The sequence below is a fragment of the Mytilus californianus genome, unplaced genomic scaffold (genome assembly GCF_021869535.1).
Source record: "Mytilus californianus isolate M0D057914Y unplaced genomic scaffold, xbMytCali1.0.p SCAF_13, whole genome shotgun sequence".
NCBI lineage: Eukaryota > Metazoa > Mollusca > Bivalvia > Mytilida > Mytilidae > Mytilus > Mytilus californianus.
The window spans coordinates 26,819,506-26,840,241 of NW_026262615.1; the positions used below are offsets into that span (position 1 = coordinate 26,819,506).

At 31.8% G+C, this 20,736-nt stretch overlaps 2 protein-coding genes across 8 annotated transcripts in view; one reads left to right on the forward strand and one right to left on the reverse strand.

The window, feature by feature from the left end:
- Positions 1-6,167: 6,167 nt before the first annotated feature.
- LOC127723794 (putative peptidyl-tRNA hydrolase PTRHD1) lies at positions 6,168-10,048 on the reverse strand. Its single transcript, XM_052230534.1, has 2 exons — positions 9,793-10,048; positions 6,168-6,352 (listed from the first exon to the last, which is right to left on the reverse strand). The coding sequence occupies exons 1-2, from the start codon at positions 9,979-9,981 to the stop codon at positions 6,182-6,184; spliced, it is 360 nt and encodes a 119-aa protein (XP_052086494.1). The 5' UTR covers positions 9,982-10,048; the 3' UTR covers positions 6,168-6,181.
- A 57-nt stretch (positions 10,049-10,105) lies between these two features.
- The window catches only part of LOC127723448 (dyslexia-associated protein KIAA0319-like protein), a 60,474-nt gene continuing 49,843 nt past the window's right edge, over positions 10,106-20,736 (forward strand). For all 7 annotated transcript variants that reach the window (XM_052230073.1, XM_052230077.1, XM_052230078.1 and 4 more), the window contains exons 1-2: positions 10,106-10,173; positions 18,378-18,499. In XM_052230073.1, the coding sequence (XP_052086033.1) occupies positions 18,424-18,499 (76 nt within the window). In that variant the 5' untranslated portion in view covers positions 10,106-10,173; positions 18,378-18,423. The remainder of the gene's footprint in view (positions 10,174-18,377; positions 18,500-20,736) is intronic.

The window sequence follows — 20,736 nt, forward strand, 5'->3', positions numbered from 1 at the left end:
TTTTCTATTGAACTAATTTAAGTTATTTCCCTTTCTCACCATGTTGCTATTGCTTGGAATAATTGGACTTCCAGGGGTTGAGAATAGCACAAATTTCAAAGGTTCATGACATTTATATTGCAAACTCATTTTATCCAGTGTGCACAATTTTTCTTTTAATAAAACAGATTAACAACAGGTTTCTTACTTGCTTTATTTTACATGATTTTGTATTGGAATTTAAACCTTGCATGCATTAGGTATCAAATAGCTATGTTTTCAATCTTGTTAATCTTGCTCCGACTTAATTATTACATATAGTTTTTATTTCAAATTGTTATTTAGCATTATAGGGATTTAGATAGATAATATTTTACATATATTTAATTGAAAACCTGAAGATTTAAAGTATTTAAGATAATTTTTTTAAAAGTTGGCCAGAATATTAGTTTTGAGAATATCAAACTCCAATATAATTTTTCCACATAAATTTGTTCAGTGGTAATGCTGTACTTAATTCTATGTAATCTTCGTGTTTATTTTCATCAATGAAGTGATAGAACTTTTTTTGGTGTTGTGCTGCAATTTTTCTAAAACATTACCTATACAATGGTTTTTTGTAACCATAAACAACTTCCTCATTTGTTTTCAGGTAAAGATTTAATTAGATCAGAGTTCTCGATAAGTGGTGGTCCTAGGGATTTGACCACCACATTTTCGGGAAGGACCAACACAATTTTGGTAATTTGCAATAGAAATGATAGTGAGGACCTGCATTTTTTCTTCAAGGACCACCAGGCAAAAAAAATTTCGAGAACTCTGTTAGATTCAACTGTAAAATCTATTCAAATACTTTGGTACAACAGAAAGTTTCTCCTTTATCAACAGTTTTATATTTGTTCAAAATATAAATTAATAAATTGTATACGTTTGAGAAAAGTTCATCAAAGATGATCAATTTGTGAGGAATTTTAAACATGTTATTTATTTTGGTTTATTTGAAACGAATGGTGCTAATAACATAATAATGGCTTACAAGTTATGTACAGATCATACATGTATGTAAATACAAGAATTGTAATATATTAACTATTTATTCCAAAGCGGATTGTTCTTGTATGAGAAACAATATGGATTATCAACCTGCAATAAAGGGAGATAACTTTAATTTGCTATGACAGGGAGATAACCTACTGTTTATCATTGTACATTCAATGTGATGAAATTTTGTGTTTTGTGATAAAATATTTTGTTGTTGTTACTGATTAAATGTGGGCTTGGATGTCTTTTTTATTGGCCTAATATTGATTGTGAAATAGATTCCAAACCAATCACAGTAGTTCAGCTGCTTGGGATATTCAGCTGATACAAGCTGGATGTGAATTAAAAAGATCTGGGATAATTATCAATAAAACAGCAACCCACTACACAAAGTAACCATCAAAGACTTCTAGAGGTCACTATTTGGTCTGCAACATTTGTTGAAAGTACACACTCAATGAAAAGGTAAATTAAATTTAACAGACACCTAGTTTTGTTGCAACTGAATTCTAAAGGATAATATAATGACTTCTTTGTCTATTACTATGATTGTAGTTTGAAATTTGTTGAAATTACCCTGTGTCTGTGTTTTTCAATGCACATATGTAGCATTGTAGGCATCTGCCAAAAAATTCTTCTCAAGCTGCTACTATTGGTCATCTTCAACATACAGTATTCAAAGGTGGTAGGTTTTGCTTTTAAGTTGAAGACTTTCAACTTTTAGATGAAAAACAGCAATTATGGGACTGGTGTTTATGGCCCTGCAACAAAGTTGTCGGGCAATATAGTTTTACCCTTGTCCATCATTCCGCAACAAACCATTATACGCAATTTTTTTCTAAACACCTTCAGACATTGGGCTGATTTTTATACGACCGCAAAAAAATTTTGTGGTCGTATATTGGTATGACGTTGGCGTCGTCGTCGTCGTCGTCGTCGTCCGGCGTCGTCGTCCGAATACATATTGGTTTTCGCACTCTAACTTTAGTTTAAGTGAATGGATCTTTTTGAAATTTGACCATAAGGTTAAATACCACAAAAGGAAGGTTGGGATTGATTTTGGGGGTTATGGTACCAACAGTTAAGGAATTAGGGGCCAAAAAGGGGCCAAAAATGAGCATTTTCTAGTTTCCAGACAATAACTGTGGAACGGTGTATGGATCTCTCTGAAATTATACTACAAGTTTCCATACCACAAAGGGATGGTTAGGATTTGCTTTGGGGGGTTATGGCTCAAACCGTTTAGGAATTAGGGGCAAAAAAGGGGGAAAAACAAGGTTGTCCTGGTTAATGGACAAATACTTTAGTACAAAACATAATTTAAAGCAGTGTAAGGGAGATAAATCAAATACATCATTGAAATTATCTCCCTTACACTGCTTTTAAATTATGTATAAAGTAATGGTTAATGAACAATAAAGATAATCTAAAACAGTGTAAGGGAGGTAATCCAAATACAACGTTTTGGTTACTTCCCTTACACTGCTTTTAAATTATGTTTAAAGAAATGCATTTTTATAAAGGAAGACCAGTAAAAATATCTGCAAATGTTTTCATCTTTTTTTTTTACAAAAAAATCCATATGAAAGATTTGACACTATATTTTTATTAATTCTATTATAAAATAGATTAAGTTAGCACTATGGTAAATTTAAATGGGTAATTATGGTTGCCAACTCCATTGGAAATTTGAATTGAGATTATGACCATATCTTGAGGGAAAGAATTTTTTTGGGGGAAAAAGGGGGGGGGGGGATAAAAAGAAATTGTGGGGGGCCAATTTTTTCTCATTTCAGATTTCAGAAATTAAAAAGAATTATTCTTCAAATATTATTTTTTTTTCAAATTTCAAATATTGAAAAATTTCAAGAAGTAATCTTTAATTGCACAGTATGGCGCATTAGATTTGTAAAATCTTTGATCACATTTATTTATTTGTTATGCCGAATCTAACAGTGTATTTAGATTTTTAATTTTGGGTCCAGTTTTCAAATTGGTCTACATTAATGTCCAAAGGGTCCAAAATTAAACTTTGTTTGATTTTAGCAAAAATTGAATATATGAGGTTCTTTGATATGCTGAATCTAAACATGTATTTAGATTTTTGATTTTTGGCCCAGTTTTCAAGTTGGTCCAAATTGGGGTCCAAAATTAAACTTTGTTTGATTTCAACAAAAATTGAATATATGGGGTTCTTTGATATGCTGAATCTAACCATGTATTTAGATTTTTTATTTGTGGACCCCGTTATCTAATTGGTTCATATTGAGGTCAAAAGGGTCCAAAATTAAACTTTGTTTGATTTCATCTAAAATTGAATTATTGGGGTTCTTTGATATTCCAAATCTAACCGTGTATTTAGGTTTTTAATTTTGGGACCTGTTTTTTAAATTGGTCTACATTGAGGTCCAAAGGGTCCAAAATTAAACTTAGTTTGATTTTGACAAAAATTGATTTCTTGGGGTTCATTGATTTGCTGAATCTAAACATGTGTTTAGATTTTTGATTATGGGCCCAGTTTTCAAGTTGGTCCAAGATAGGGTCCAGTATTTAAACTTTGTTTGATTTCAACAAAAATTGAATATATGGGGTTCTTTGACATGCTGAATCTAAACATGTATTCAGATTTTTGATTATGGGCCCAGTTTTCAAGTTGGTCCAAATTGGGGTCCAAAATTAAACTTTGTTTGATTTCAACAAAAATTGAATATATGAGGTTCTTTGATATGCTGAATCTAACCATGTATTTAGATATTTTATTTGTAGGCCCCGCTATCAAATTGGTTCATATTGAGGTCAAAAGGATCCAAAATTAAACTTTGTTTGATTTCATCGAAAATTGAATTATTGGGGTTCTTTGATATGCCAAATCTAACCGTGTTTTTAGATTTTTAATTTGGGTCCCGTTTTTTAAATTGGTCTTCATTGAGGTCCAAAGGGTCCAAAATTAAACTTAGTTTGATTTTAACAAAAATTGAATTCTTGGGGTTCTTTGATATGCTGAATCTAAACATGTGTTTAGATTTTTGATTATGGGCCCAGTTTTCAAGTTGGTCCAAGTTGGGGTCCAAAATTAAACTTTTTTTGATTTCAACAAAAATTGAATATATGGGGTTCTTTGATATGCTGAATCTAACCATGAATTTAGATTTTTTATTTGTGGGCCCCGCTATCAAATTGGTTCATATTGAGGTCAAAAGGGTCCAAAATTAAACTTTGTTTGATTTCATCAAAAATTGAATTATTGGGGTTCTTTGATATTCCAAATCTAACCGTGTATTTAGATTTTTAATTTTAAGTCCCGTTTTTTAAATTGGTCTACATTAAGGTCCAAAGGGTCCAAAATTAAACTTAGTTTGATTTTAGCAAAAATTGAATTCTTGGGGTTCTTTGATATGCTGAATCTAAACATGTGTTTAGATTTTTGATTATGGGCCCAGTTTTCAAGTTTGTCCAAGTTGGGGTCCAAAATTAAACTTTGTTTGATTTTAACAAAAATGGAATATATGGGGTTCTTTGATATGCTGAATCTAACCATGTATTTTGATTTTGGACATTGGACCATAATAGGTAAATTAAAAAAAATCAAGTTCTTAGACTACATTCTTTCTGTGTCAGAAACCTATGCTGTGTCAAATATTTAATAACAATCCAAATTCAGAGCTGTATCAAGCTTGAATGTTGTGTCCATACTTGCCCCAACTGTTCAGGGTTCGACCTCTGCGGTCGTATCAAGCTGCGCCCGAGCGAAGCATTTTATTGGTATGTGAGTTAACCATGATGAGTTACAGATCAAGTTTAAGTTTCGTTCCGCTCTGCTGATTTTTCCCCAAAATATGGGCTTTGGACTTCGATAAATTGTTGAAAATCACAGTTATACGGATTTTTTTTCTATACGCCTTCAGATATTCGGCCGATTTTTTAGTATGTGAGTTAACCATGATGAGTTACAAATCAAGTTTAAGTTTCGTTCCGCTCTGCCAATTTTTGCCGAAATTACGGACTTTGGACATTGATAAATTGTTGAAAATCACAGTTATCCAGACTTTTTTTCTAAATGCTTCAGATATTGGGCTGAATTTTGGTATGTGAGTTAAGCATGATGTGTTACAGATGGAGTTTAAGTTTTGTTCCGCTCTGTTGATTTTTGCTGAAATTACAGGTTTTGGACTTTGAAAATGATTAAAAATCACAGTTATACAGACTTTTTTTGTATTTATAAGCCTTCAGATTTTGCACTGATTTTTTATATGTGAGTCTACCATGATGAGTTACAAATCAAGTTTATGTTTCGTTCTGCTATGCTGATTTTCATGTCGTTTCAAAACATCTTGTTAGATCTGCAGTACATCCACTTCCTGTTTGCTGATAGTTTGAAATTTAACTTCTCATTGATCAAGGAAATTTTTCCTCAAACTAGTATTGGTCTTGAGAGCTGGATACTATCCATGCATGTTATGTCTACATGTGTTGTTGAAATTGCAGATTTTCAACATTTTGAGACGGGCCATTCATGTTGTTTCGACACATCTAGTTTAGTCATGAGTTGATAATAACTACTGAAAAGATCTCAGACTTGATACATTAACAGGTATATAAAATATAGTGGGGTTGATTATGTTCAATAAATACTGAACTCTCCCAGATACATTTATTAACCAGAATACCACTTAACAGATACCCAACTAATAAATAACATGAGTAAAATAGAATACCAAATCAACGAGTAAGATATCAAGAGTGTAATAAATAATTATGAGCCTATGAAGGACTGGCAACAAAATGGTTGAAGAAAAAAAAAAGGTTTGCCAGAAGGATGCTTACTCTTTAAGAAAGATTTTTCACTCAGTAGATATCTTAAAAATTCAAACATTGTCAAGCAGAAACTGACAGAGACCCCAAAACAAAAAATTCCTTGTTAAAATGACAAATAGCTAAGCTTGAACCATTGTTTAAAGAAATAATTGTAATATGTTCTGTGACAGAAGTATCAATAGACACTTATTAAACAGGAAGGAAGAAGAAAATTATGCTCATATACACTGCTAATTATCATATACACTGCTAATTATCATATATATACACTGCTAATTATGTATCATTTCAAAAGAATTTTCTTACTTTGGCTAAAAATAACAAGATTCTAATAAGCAGAACAGTTTTATCTGAATAATTTAAATTCTTTAAAGAATTGTTGTACTGTTTCTTTGTTGTAAGGTCTAACTGCAATACATGTTGATATATTTTCTGGTTGTTCAATCCATAGTTTATGGTCTATACTGTTTTCTGTTAGGACACTTGACAAGGATCTTAAGCTCTCCTCATCTTTGGCCTGAAAAAAGAATGCATCAAAGTAACTCAATATGATTGAATTACAGAACAGTTTGTCACTTAAGGATGTACTTAGGTCAGGTTTAGGAATTTTTGTCAGATGTTTGGACTCCTTGGTATTTTTCCTACAATACAGGGTAAAATATTTTGCCCCATAACACCCATTTTTCTTTTCATATAAGACTTCAATAGCTATATGAGGTCATTTATTAAAATTTAAGCAGATTCTAGATTTCTTTTCCTTCGATTTGAGACCCAAATAATACCAATGCAAATATAAGGTAGAAGTCCGTGTCAGCCTTTTTAAAATTAAATATCTCAAAAAGGAGCTCCGTAACCTATCAATATTTTTAGCTTATTTTGTTCCTTAACTAATGCTCTTCTGACTTAAAGTATCAATTCTAAATTGTAGATTTTTTAATTTCACCTAAGTACATCCTTAGAGTAACTGTTTTCAGATACATACCCGACTTTGTTTAAATGTAGGAAAAACTTTACCTGCTATGAAATATATTGTAATATAGGGTATGTAAAGAGACCTAGTTGGATTTCCTAATTGTATCTTGTCCCTTAAAGCTTGCTATGTTTAAACTGCACAAACTAAACATTTTTACATATATATATGCAAATTGCAAAAATGATCCGCAAGACAAGTTCTACAAATAAGTCTACATGGTCAAAATCGTCAGTCGACTCCTTATTAGAGTTATTGCCCTTTCATGATGATTTTTCCCAACTTTTTGCGTTTTTGCCTTATATCTTAAAAATTTTGATAGACAGAAACTTAAATAAGCAAAACCTTTGGCTTCACCAACTTTTACCTTTTACCATGATGAAGAAATTTATGCAGTGGACTTTGTTTACTAAACTAATTTCTCCTTTTTTGAGCTCACCTGGCCCAAAGGGCCAAGTGAGCTTTTCTCATCACAAATTTAACCAAACTTGGCCACAATCATTATTCGGGTATCTAGTTTAAAAAATGTGGCCGATGACCACGCCTGCAACCAAGATGGTGGACATGGCTAAAAATGGAACATAGGGGTAAAATGCAGGCTTTGTCTATTATTTTGAAACCATTATAAATAGAGAAAATCTGACAAGAGCAGAAATGTTCAAAATGTTGAGCTCTACCAATTGTTCATGTACGTAAAACTGTCCAACAACTTCTTATTGGAGTTATTGCCCTTAAAAGACAAATTTTACCATTTTTTTTTCATTTTTGCCTATTATCTTGAAAACTATAATAGATAGAAACTTCAAATTGCAAAAATGATCCGCAAGACAAGTTCTACAAATAAGTCTGCATGGTTAAAATCGTCAGTCGACTCCTTATTAGAGTTATTGCCCTTTCATGATGATTTTTCCCAACTTTTTGCGTTTTTGCCTTATATCTTAAAAATTTTGATAGACAGAAACTTAAATAAGCAAAAATGGTCAGCAAGACAGATCTACAATTAAAACAAAATGGAGGAAATTGTCAAACAACTCCTTATTGGCGTTATTGCCCTTTGATGACGATTTTTACCATTTTTTTTGCGTTTTGTCTTATATGATAAAAATTATAATAGATAAATAGACACTTTAAATCCCAAAAATGATCAGCAAGGCAAGATCTACTAACAAGTCAAATTTCGCTGATATAGTTAGTAGACTGTCACTCTTTATAGGAGTGATTGCCCTCAAATGAGGATTTGTTTTACCCTCTTTTGTGTTTTGATCAAAAACTAAAGAAGATAGAGAGAAACTAAACAGACTAAATGATCAGCAACACAAGATCAACAAAACAGAGATTTTTGTCATGAATTCTATTCTCGTCTACAATGATGGAGTGTGTCCTTTGTTGAATATGCACATAGACTAAGGTGAGCAACACAGGCTCTTTAAAGCCTCTAGTTTAATTTACCTTCAACAGTAATTCATAATCATAATTTCAACTCTTTTAATTTTCTAGTGTTGTCTGTGCTCTTACAAAAATGTCCACTGGGCACACAATTGATGAATGACTAAAAAGAGAATTGTGGTCTAGGTAAATGAGACCGCAACCCAATGACATAATTAACCAGTCTGCACCGTTAGCCACTAGTCTGATGCCCCAGACAGTGAGACTAGTAAAATTTTATTCGGACTAGTATTTTCTAAATTTTGTTTAGACACATAAGAAAATACCAGAATATTGATCCTTGGACTAGTAGTTGGAGAAGATTTTGGTGCAGACTGATTAACCAAAAGATCTTTCGGCCAACATAACTTTTTTCAGCTAGTTCTATTAGAAAAAATGCTAACTCAATTTGACATGGGATTAAAAAGGTAAGACTCTACTTACAGTTTCGTGTTTGTATGTGTGTTCCATATAATAATACAATGTATATCCCACCTATCTAGGAGCACTTCCATGACATAGGACAAGTGCAAAGAGGAACATTTAAAACACTGCATTGGAACAGGTTAAGGCAAGTTTTTGCCTCCCAAGTTCCTGGCCTAAATGTGACTAGTCTTACTACCAGATAGTTAGCCCTCTTAAATAGTATCTGAGAAATACAATGTAGCCCAAACCACAAAAACTAACATTGTTCAATGACTATGAAATTGAGGTCATGGTCAGATGAAACCTGCCAGTCAGACATATACACCTTATGCACCAAATATAGTTGACCTACTGTTAATTGTATCTGAGATACCGAATTGACTACGTAACTTTAACCTAAGGTTGAGGTCAGGTGAAGCCTACCTGACGGATATGTGGACCTTGCAAGGAACCCATATACCATGTATACCAAAAATAGTTATCCTATTTATCAATAATCATAAAATAAGTGAGTATTTCACTTTTAAAAAAATGTAATTTTTTGCAAGCAGTCACTGAACCATGACAATGAGGTCAAGGACAATGGACATATGACCATGATGACAGACCGAAAACTTTGTAACATGAGGTATCTGCATACAAGGTATGAATTTGCAGCACTAAGTTTTCTCGCATTCTGCAACTTTTGTCGCAGGTGACAAAAAAATGAAGAAAAGAGAACTTTACAAATGTAGACTGGATGCCATACAAATGCATTACCAATAAACGGAAAACCTGCAATGACAAACTTGGAATCAAAACCAATACTGCCAAATACCCAGCTGTTTCCTTCAATCATTGTCATTGAGAAAAGCACGAGACCTTACATTGATGAAGGATCTTGTTCCATTTACAAGGTAATAGGGGATTCTCAAATTAAAATGTTTATAAAAATTAAAAGATATGGTATTATTGCCAATGAGACAACTCTCAATAAGAATCCAAATAGTGTAGTAGTTATAGTCTACACATGTACAATGTAGGTCACTGTATGGCCTTCAACAATGAGCAAAACCCATAACGTGTAGCATTGGTCATTGTTCAAATAAGGTCTGGTAAAACTATTAGTGACGCCTTTAAAATGTTATGTATTATACCTCTAAAATAACTTTATGCATATTATCCAGATCTTTTAAATAGTTCTGTGTGTCTGGATGGTTATAAAAATTGTGCATTACTGCAGTACATGCGTGACAGGCCTGTGCAATCAATGCACCCACCGGCCATTTCAGTGTTTTAAGCACATCACGTCTTACAACTACATATTGCACGACATTGGTACTCATTTTGACAATTTTGCAAAAATAATCCTTATTTTCATGGGCGCATCCATATTGTAGGCCCGCATTTATTTACAAAGTAAAATTTGGTTTCATTGGATGAAAATATTTACACTGACCAATCAGGGAAGGTTTTATCTTGGGTGACGTTAGAAATTCTATCATCGTCAAGTTGTAAACTGTCACACGTACTAAAAGGTAAATAACAACACTGATTTCATGTTATCAGCACCCTAAGGCCTTGCTTTCTCGTTAGTCAAGATTGACAGTTAATGAATCAAAACACAATTAATATATTTTAATCAGTGTACCACAAGTCTAAAAAATTGGGTCAGATCGATGTCAAGTCATTGGTTATTTGACACTGTACTGTACATGTCGCGCAAATTTCAATATTAAAGAAAAAAAAAACATGTTTTTAAACGTTCTGCATAGTACAACAAATGTACTGTTAATTTCTATTTGTCAAAAGACAAAACAGAAAAAAAATACTCAATTTTAGGCCTTGAACATGTTGAAGCTTACATTACATCAAAATCTTGCATGTACAATGTATGATTTCAGTTCCAAGATTAAGACCTTTTTATATTTGATTGAGCAACACTTGACCTGAGATTTGGCACCACTTGAGGTATTGATGTCATACAACAATCACTTAACTTAAGCGAGGGTAGGAATGCCCTTTACCGTCAGGCGTCAAATGGTCATTTTCAGCTACCGTTAGCGTCAAATTGGTTAAAATTTTACTGTGATTCATCAAAATAACCTTATTGTGATTCGTCAGAGGTCTCAAAAAATTATCGTTATCGTTATTTGGGGAAAAAAATTAACATGATTCGTCAAAATCAGTCGACTTTTTTTAATGTCTTAAAGAAAGTGTACATTTTGTAGTCATGCACCTAAAATTACCGTTAACGTCATTTGGCAAGATTTTTTACCGTTATTTGTCATGAAGGTACCCCCATTGCGACCCTTTTAAGCATGGCGGTGTCAGAAATTTTTCTGTTTTCCAGTAATCTAGATATTGAAAATAGCAATACACCTTATCGCTATTTATTTCAATCCGGATAAGTTCTGAAATTACACACCTTTTTCATCCAGTTGATTGTTGAACCTATCTGGGGCCCTGTTTAAACAAAGTGTTCTAAATGCATAAAAACTTTTCAAAAAGACATTTTTTAATCATCGTAAACACTTCGAACAAAGCAGTTTTTATGATTTTATTTGTGTTTAAGAAAAGTGGAACATTATCTATCAAAGTTTCAAAATTTTCATTTTTTAAACTTTTTTCTCTCTCAGCTCGTTATTGGTGACCTTTGTATTTGCAATACTTGACCCAAACAGGAAGTTGTCTAAGTGACGTTTTTTTCCAGATTTGACTAAATAGCGTTAATGTGTATTAGCCTGATTGCTTGGGCTAATGTTTCATCATGCCAACAGACTAGTATTTTTTTTAACGACAGGCTAGCAGTTCAATTTATCCATTTCAACTTTTGCGTTAATCAGGAAATTCCTCGTGATAAAGAAAACTACTTTTATGATAGCAACCTATCAGAATGGTATTTTAAAGCCTGATATTTATATTCGTATTGAATCCATATGGGATACATATTATAATGTATCTATATTATAAGTTTATCAACAGGGTTCCTCTGAGGTGCCACTAAACAAATCATTGCTGTTATTGTGCATTAGACCAGTGCAGTAGACCTAAATTCAAACGAAATCAAAACAGTCATGTTTTTTCAATGAAACTTATATTATTTACACATGGCAAATTTAGTCCACTTCAAGGCTTCCAAAACCGTCATATTTGCCGGACAAATGTAAATTTATCGTTTCAATGAAACTTGTATTTATTTACACATGACAAATTTAGTCCGCTAAGACTCCACTTCATCTGATTTTAATGGCCAACTGATTTTGCTATTCATTTTTGTATAGCCTATTTAGACACCTAGCATACATGTTCATATGAAAGTAATGAAACAAGGATTTTAGGACTGACATTGACCATGTTGACATGAAAAATCAAATTTGTACTCTCAACATGCTCAAAGTACTTCATTAAAGTCAGATATTTTTGAAAGTTATTAGTTCATTATATTCTAATTGCTTAAATTCAATGACCCTGCCTTTCCGTTTTGAATTATATTTGCAAGTAATCCTTATTTGATACATTAAATGTTATAAAAAAGAGGCTGAACTTCAGAAGATATATGTACCAAGGGTGTCAACCTATATTTGTCACTCTTACAGAAGATCCCCTGGAAACTTTGTTATAAACAATGCAATGATGTCTGTTCCTGTTGGAACAAATATTCTATACCCTTTATTCTGTAAGGAACAAATACTGTTATATTTGTTCTGGTGGAATAAATAGTACAGAATATGTCTTCCACTTGGAACGTATATTATGAAGGAACTTCTATTCAAATATTCTATACCTTTATTCCGTAAGGAACAAATACTGTAATATTTGTTCCTGTGGAATAAATGTTACATAATACATGTATTTCTTCCACTTGAAACTTATATTATGAAGGAACTTCTATTTCATGACAGGGAACACCCGTCGAAAGAAACTGACAACACCATGGCGAAAAAACTGAGAGACAAATAAATCCACACAAAACTTTTGTGTGTCAAGCATTTAGGCCTTTGATTATTTTGCTGGACTAACTACATTAACTCTAGGATTTGTTTGTTGGCAAGTAAAATATTAGCACTGAAAAGCCCTTTTTTGACACCTCTTTGATCAATCTTAAAGTTCATTGAATTAATTACCCATCTATAATATAATAAGGTCAGACTAGTTTTGTTTAGTCTTAAAGATAACAGTTAGTCCGTCCCCATTTTCACCAAATGCAGATGTTTTATTTGAAGAAAAAAAAATTGATAATATTCATGACTTATATCATATTATGTAGGAGTCAAATCTGTGTGCTTTCCTCAGATCTGTGTCCTGTGATGTCAACAGTTAATACTCAAATTTATGTCTCTTTTATAAGGTAGACTTTCTGAAATATTGCAATGTATTTAACAATGGACAGGCACATATAGATTGTGGCGAGGTTAAACATATTTGCAAGCGCTCACAATGATTGAACTTGATTGAGTTGATTCATTGTCTGCTGGAGAAGGATCTTCATGGAACCGTGCCCACCAAAACCCTTCAGACTTTAGAATAATTATGTTCTCTTTGCAAATTGCCAGTAATTGTCCACCATAATGTTTATCCGTAATTCTAGTCAGTTGTTTTCACACATTTCCAGTAATCCTCTTGTTTATTCTTAACATATTAGATAATGATTGATAGCATTTAGTAAAATGTTTAATGTTTTGATAAACAATTAATTTCATAATAATCAAATAATGATTCCGTAATAGATTTAACAGGTAATCCTAATCTAGTTCATTGACCTTAAAATTGACTGTATTGTACATGTATGTTGATTTAAAATTTGACCAAATGATTGCATTGAGATGATTTAACTGATTATGAATGATGGATTGAAACATACATGTGAAAGTTGCACTTTGCACTTTGGTTGATTTTGGAACATTCAAATACGAAGTAAAAGATGAATTTTGGTGTGTTTCATATAACAAAACTATTTTCAAACAGTTCCAGATATTCCGAAGAGATTTTTTCAACCCGAAATAGGTTAACAAATATTGATATTTATTTGCATAAGGTGGATTTATATCCAATGCAGCTCAAATTATGGTCAAGATCGCAATCAGCATATTATACTAAAAACAAATGATGTACATTACATGTCCACGTCTGCCTTCTTATTGTGTTTTACATTTTATCTGATCTACGTACATGTAATAGTAATGGAAAAGACCAGACAAACTCTTCCCTCAGCAGTCAATACGATTTCTTGAAAATAAAAGCAAATATTCAACTTGTTCATTGTTGTTAAAATAACCATTTCATATAAAATTTTAATTAAAAGTTTTAAAATCTAAATTGCCAATTACATTTGTAATTTAGCAAAGAAATGTAGGTGTCCATCTACTGTATATTATTGTCTGTTGTTAGGAGAGACTTTCCATCTATTGTATGGAGAGACTTTCCATCTATTGTATATTATAGTCTGTTGTTAGGAGAGACTTTCCATCTACTGTATATTATTGTCTGTTTATCTGTTGTTAGGAGAGACTTTCCATCTACTGCATATTATAGTCTGTTGTTAGGAGAGACTTTCCATCTACTGTATATTATTGTCTGTTTGTCTGTTGTTAGGAGAGACTTACCATCTACTGTATATTATTGTCTGTTGTTAGGAGAGACTTTCCATCTATTGTATATTATTGTCTGTTGTTAGGAGAGACTTTCCATCTATTGTATATTATAGTCTGTTGTTAGGAGAGACTTTCCATCTACTGTATATTATTGTCTGTTTATTTGTTGTTAGGAGAAACTTTCCATCTACTGTATATTATTGTCTGTTTGTCTGTTGTTAGGAGACTCTTTATTAAGAATTTAATGCTTCTATTGGTAATTTTATTGTGGTGTAAAATCGTTGACAGAAGCACATTTGTTTACTGGTATGAATCTCAATGTGAATGATCAACACTTTTACTTGTGCAAAGCTCTGATTCCTTGCTCGGCTTTGGCTATACTTGTTTGTCCTTTTTGGTTTATAGCTCTCATCTTTTTAATAAGCTTTTGATTTTCAATTATTTTGGCCTCGAGCATTACTGAAGAGACATTGATTGTCAAAATTCGTATCTGGTCCAAGGACACAGTTATCGTCCTTTGGTTTTCGTTGTCTACAAATATAGTCCCTAGTGTGAACAGTGTATAACTTGCATTTTTTTTTGATACACTTTCCCAATTTATTTCTTGATATTTTATGCATGAAATATTAAGTAAGGGGATGAAATTACATGTTAAAAAAATTTGGGTGCTGAATCTTTATGTTAAGTAGTGATTTGGTCCAGTTAAAAAAGGTCAAAAATTAGAATGTCTGAAGCTGTCAAACTGAATTTTAGCCCCCCTTAACACAGAATTGTCAATATTTTGAGTTAGAGCTGGTAGAAAATTCTATAATTTTGATATTATTTGTATCAATAGTAGTACACTACACTGTAAAAATCTTTTTGAGATAGAGCAGGTGCGATTTTTTTAATTTGAATTTATTGTCTAAAAGAAATGCACTACGAAATAACTGTGTTCTTGGGCCTAAGAGATGAATTCCGTAAATGTAGATTCTGTACTTTGGCAACTTTCCTGAATGGTTTGCTGGTTTCAATTTGTCAAACTCAATAAAAGTAAAGGATTTACATCTTTGTTTGACAGAAATTCTGTTAAAATGTCCCATTTTGGCATTATACGGCTAAAATAGGCATTTTAAAGCAGTTTCCATTTTATGCCTAAGAGCCATGCTGACTTTCTATCTGACAGCTTTTTATGTTCCTGATATTTGTGTTTCTATGCTTAAATCAAATTTAATTAACCATTTGTGAACTCGGAATCTAGAGAAAAGTAGATTATCACAGAAAAAATGTGCAGAATATTTGTATTTATGTCCCTGGTTAAACGGCCTGTTTGATGTATGTGAAATGTGAAGAGCTTTGTACATAAAATCTGTAGTCCATCACAAATATTTCACTAAATCTGTAAAAAAAACCACTTTACAATGATCAGTACACCCTATTCATTTCATATGCTATCATAATTTTCTTCTTTAGGATAGTAAGTGGTTCAAATATATGCCAAATGAGACTAAAACTACATGCAAGTTTTCCATTGAAAAGTGAAAAACTGGTCATCAGACCATACTGTCTGCAAAAAAAAGTTGAATTCAAGAGTCCTTTTGCAATTAGACTTCTTGTATCATGACATCTTAGCATAGAAATGAGCAAAAAGTAACAAATTTCAATTTCTTATAGCCTCTGTGTGCATTTTTATATGTAAATATGGGCTACGGCCTAAATCGACTCTAAATAATTCTCAGTCTTACATGGCCTAAGACCATTTTATACTCATGTGGTATGCTTTTTGTAACTTTTCTTTACATTTAAAGTACATTTAATATATATGGAAGAATAATGTATGGTTAAAAAACTTCAAAAACTTCAAATTGGTTGAAAAAAATGCATGTTTATGTAAGGCTTCCCTTAATTCAAAAATCTCTATTTTCAGGCACAGGCTCATATAAATTTGACTTTTGAATAACTGTAATAAATCTGATAAATCAAATGAGTGTTCCGTTGCTTTTAATACTTATTATATTAAATTCAAGAGTATTTTAAAAGCAAATTTTTGCAATATTTAAATTTTTTAGGCCAAAATCTTGACAGTTGAAAATATTTGATTTAAACGTCAAAAATAAACCACCAAATTTCAATATTAAAATGGCCCTAGTTTCTATAATATATATCCTATGGCAATGAAACTTGGCCAACTATCTTATAATTGCCTAAGCTTAGGTCATGCAAAGTTTTATTAAAATTGGTCAAGTCTTTCTATCCTATTAGGTCCAAGGACACAGTTATCGTCCTTTGGTTTTCGTTGTCTACAAATATAGTCCCTAGTGTGAACAGTGTATAACTTGCATTTTTTTTTGATACACTTTCCCAATTTATTTCTTGATATTTTATGCATGAAATATTAAGTAAGGGGATGAAATTACATGTTAAAAAAATTTGGGTGCTGAATCTTTATGTTAAGTAGTGATTTGGTCCAGTTAAAAAAGGTCAAAAATTAGAATGTCTGAAGCTGTCAAACTGAATTTTAGCCCCCCTTAACACAGAATTGTCAATATTTTGAGTTAGAGCTGGTAGAAAATTCTATAATTTTGATATTATTTGTATCAATAGTAGTACACTACACTGTAAAAATCTTTTTGAGATAGAGCAGGTGCGATTTTTTTAATTTGAATTTATTGTCTAAAAGAAATGCACTACGAAATAACTGTGTTCTCGGGCCATCTGGTGTAGAAACATTGGTACTGTTTATGTTATTACACCCCTTTCAAATTACAAAAAGAAGAAATTTAATTTTCATAATCATGTTTATATGCTACAATCATTAAATTACTAGTTATATCATACTTTGGGTTGTTTTCCTCTGCAGTGCCATTGGAAGCATGTGTGGTCATGAAAGTTGTATTTCATCATGTTTATTGAGAAATACCATTTGAATTTTAGAAGCCTTGTGATTCTTTTCAGCAAATTAAAAGTACAAACTCTTATATAACATACACTGCCGAAACATGTTGTGTAGTTTATAATAATTGTACAGATAACTTTTGTAATTACTTTTATATGTAATTCTATAGCAGTATAGCAACTATCATGACTATGGTGCATTAATTAATACACAATAGATCCGTTAGAAAGAACAGAAATCTCTGTGTTCAGACAGCATTCTGATACAGACAAGATGAATTTTTGATGAAATATAAAAAGAAAGAAACCATTTGATTGGCTCATCAATCATGTTGGATAGAACAAATTATACGAACCCCATTAAATTTAATATGTATTTATTTGTTTTATGATTTATTATGCAATATTTTCAAGGTATTGATCAAATGCAAAATGAAGAAAATAGATGCAGATCTCATGCTAACAATTGTTTAATCAACATGTTCAAATATATTGATAAATTGGTTATTTCTAAGTGTTCAGTGGCAAATACTTCATGTTTATTCAGGACAATAGTCTGTTTGGTTTTATTGTTCATAAGTTTAAAACAACAGTATTAAAGGAATTTGTCTGTGTTTTATGAATCAGTAAGGTCATATACTAAGCAAGGAGAATATGCTTTCACTTGACCACAGAGGAACACAGTTGGTTTAGGTAGAGTTTCAGTTTCAAAGTTTTAAAGATGAATGAATAAAAACAATATCAATCAACATGCACTTACATGTAGTTGTTACAGATAAAGATATACATGTATGTATAAACCACTGAACTTATATGTGATGTAAGGCCTTGTTTGTGACCTTGACAATAGATTTCCATTGAATTTTAGTTATGTTTGTATGAGTATGAGGTGGTATTTTAAAATGCAGGTTTACAATATTTTTATGAGGTCTGAATCACATTGATTATTAATAAGAGTTGATTATTTTACTAAAATATTTCTTTTAAAACAGTTTTACGAATTGAATGATAAAGAGAATAACAATACATTGTCTAAAAATGTAAATTTTATTTGTCATTTTTTTATTAGGCTTGAAACTAGATATAAATGCTCTGCAAAGCCTCACATTTCTACATGTTACTTAGCCTCATACAAATATGTTAGATGTTTTAAGACGGTATAGTTATTCTTTACCCCTGTATCAGTAAGTGGGAATATAATAATGTTTTGTCAAGGTATTACATGTACATGTAAAATGTACCTTGTGTCTTTAAGTAAAGATTGTATTTTTCAGATTTGTTTAGAAATGGACATACAGATTTCTACTGACAAGTATTAAGATGTGTTATGGAGGACAGGTAACCAGAACACCCTGTTACACTGTGGTATCTGTGACCATTTATTTACTCCTATCAGGTAGGTTTAACCCTTACATACCCAATGATGCCTTGAGACATCGCCTGGAGTGTGCCCAATAATGCCTCAAGGCATCACCTATTGTACACCCTAACAATGCCACAAAGAATTGTCTTGTTGGGTATTTCAAAAAATCAATGAATTTACAAAAAGACATGATGTATGACCAAGAAAATTGACCAAATCATGGGCGTATTATGAAATTTGTTTCTACATGTATCCTTAGTTTTGCGAAATCGTACTGTTTGTAATTGGACAAATACAGTAGAAACTTCATACAATATGAACAAGCCAAGGAAAAATGAACAGCTCCTTCTGTGGCCCGACATTGGTTCTATAGTAGTTTATTTCAATGTTCTTCAAATTGCACCTGCTAACAACCAATGCAATCATTTTATTATATCCAAAATTGAGACTGCATGCAAATCTCCATATGTTTTTTTTTTTGTTTTTAATTATATCTTATAGATAAATAATGACCTTTAAAGATGACCATCGATTAACCGTTTCAGAATCTAATGCATTCTGGGTAATATTTTCAAAAGTGTACACCAAAACGTCGTGGTTGGTTAAAGAAGTCCTAAACAATGGAAATCTAACCAATGATGTGACGTTATTTTCATTTTGGGGTACGGACAATAAAATTACCCATAGTCCTTTAGGTTCTGAAATGGTCAATTGACCAAAAGAATTTGGATTCCCTATCTTTATGTTAAAATCATGTGAGGTGTCATTTGCTTAAAGTAAAATAAATGTCCATGTATTCACAGCTACGAACACCAAATACACTTAAAAGACTGAGAGAATTGTTCTTGGTGAATTGGACAAGGTATAGAATGCTTCCAATTGGATTTCTTCAAATAATTTAGAGAGTGCAAGTCTTTGAACTTGCATTCAGAAGTATGCAGATCACAATAAATACACAATTTTAATTATACATCTGTCCAGTCCTGTTACTTGGTCATATATTGGACTGTTACTTGGTCATAAATTGGACTGTTACTTGGTCATAAATTGGACTGTTACTTGGTCGTATATAATATTGGACTGTTGCTTGGTCCTATATTGGAATAAGAGGGAAAAGGAGTGAGTGAACTATATTTAACAGATTTAATTATTAAGACTGATGAGTCTTTCATAGAAGAAAAGTGTGTCTGGCATACAAAATAATAAGCCTGGTATTAGATTAGATTTTTTTTTATAACCAAGTAATCCACAATTCCCTGCAAGTTACTGTTTAATTCCTCTAGGGATACATGTATTAGGTTAATGATCGCTTATAGATTTTACCTGCGTTGTTACCTGATAGCAGAAAATACTGACCAAATATTTAGACAATTAACTTTATTATGAAATACTTGTTAATATTAGCATGCATGCAAGTGTCCCCTTTTTTAACAAGTATAAGATTAGATGCTTAATCATAAAATACAATAAAGTTTCATTCCAAATTGCACAAGTCTAAATATTAACATTCATATTAAAACATTGATTTACTGCAGTTTCATAGTCAAATTAAAAACCTGTATCATAAACCGGAATTGATTCCTTAATTATAATTAACTTGGAAACTTTTGTCTCTCAAGAATGAAAGAAGCTTGATCCTTTCGCTATGTTTTTGCAGGTTTTAAGTCATTAAAATCATTACAGTTTTTAACTGTTACATTCCACAATTTTTTACAAAAACAGGTATATTTAACAGCATGCAGTTCATGCAGCAAAACCCTTGATACAGGTTTGTTTTATATGTTATGACATCCACTTTAAATTTGACAGTTTAAACAAAGAAAATGATTTCTGCTTTAAAGTCCTAAAGGAATGAACACCCTTCAGGCCTTGCCCACTATAAACATGTATGTCAGTATTATACTGGAGTAAGATATTACGGCTAATCACAGAATTTGATTGGTTACCTTGGCAGGGGATATGAGCCTATATTCCCAGTGAACTGAAATAAAATATGATAATTAAATGATGAAATCAGGATTCTCCAGTATAATGTAATTGCTATTTTGTCCTCACAGGATATTGGCTCATACATGTATTCTCGGTTGTGCCCTATATCCCTTTATCCTGACAGTTCAGGGGATATAAAAAACTAACAAGGAATATCCCCTGTACATAAAATGTTGAACTGGAGCATTTATTCTATGAATGTCCAATAACACATTTTATATGGCAATCTTTTTCACAAAAATTGAAACAATATTTTGTGAACTTTACATTATCTAAGAAAC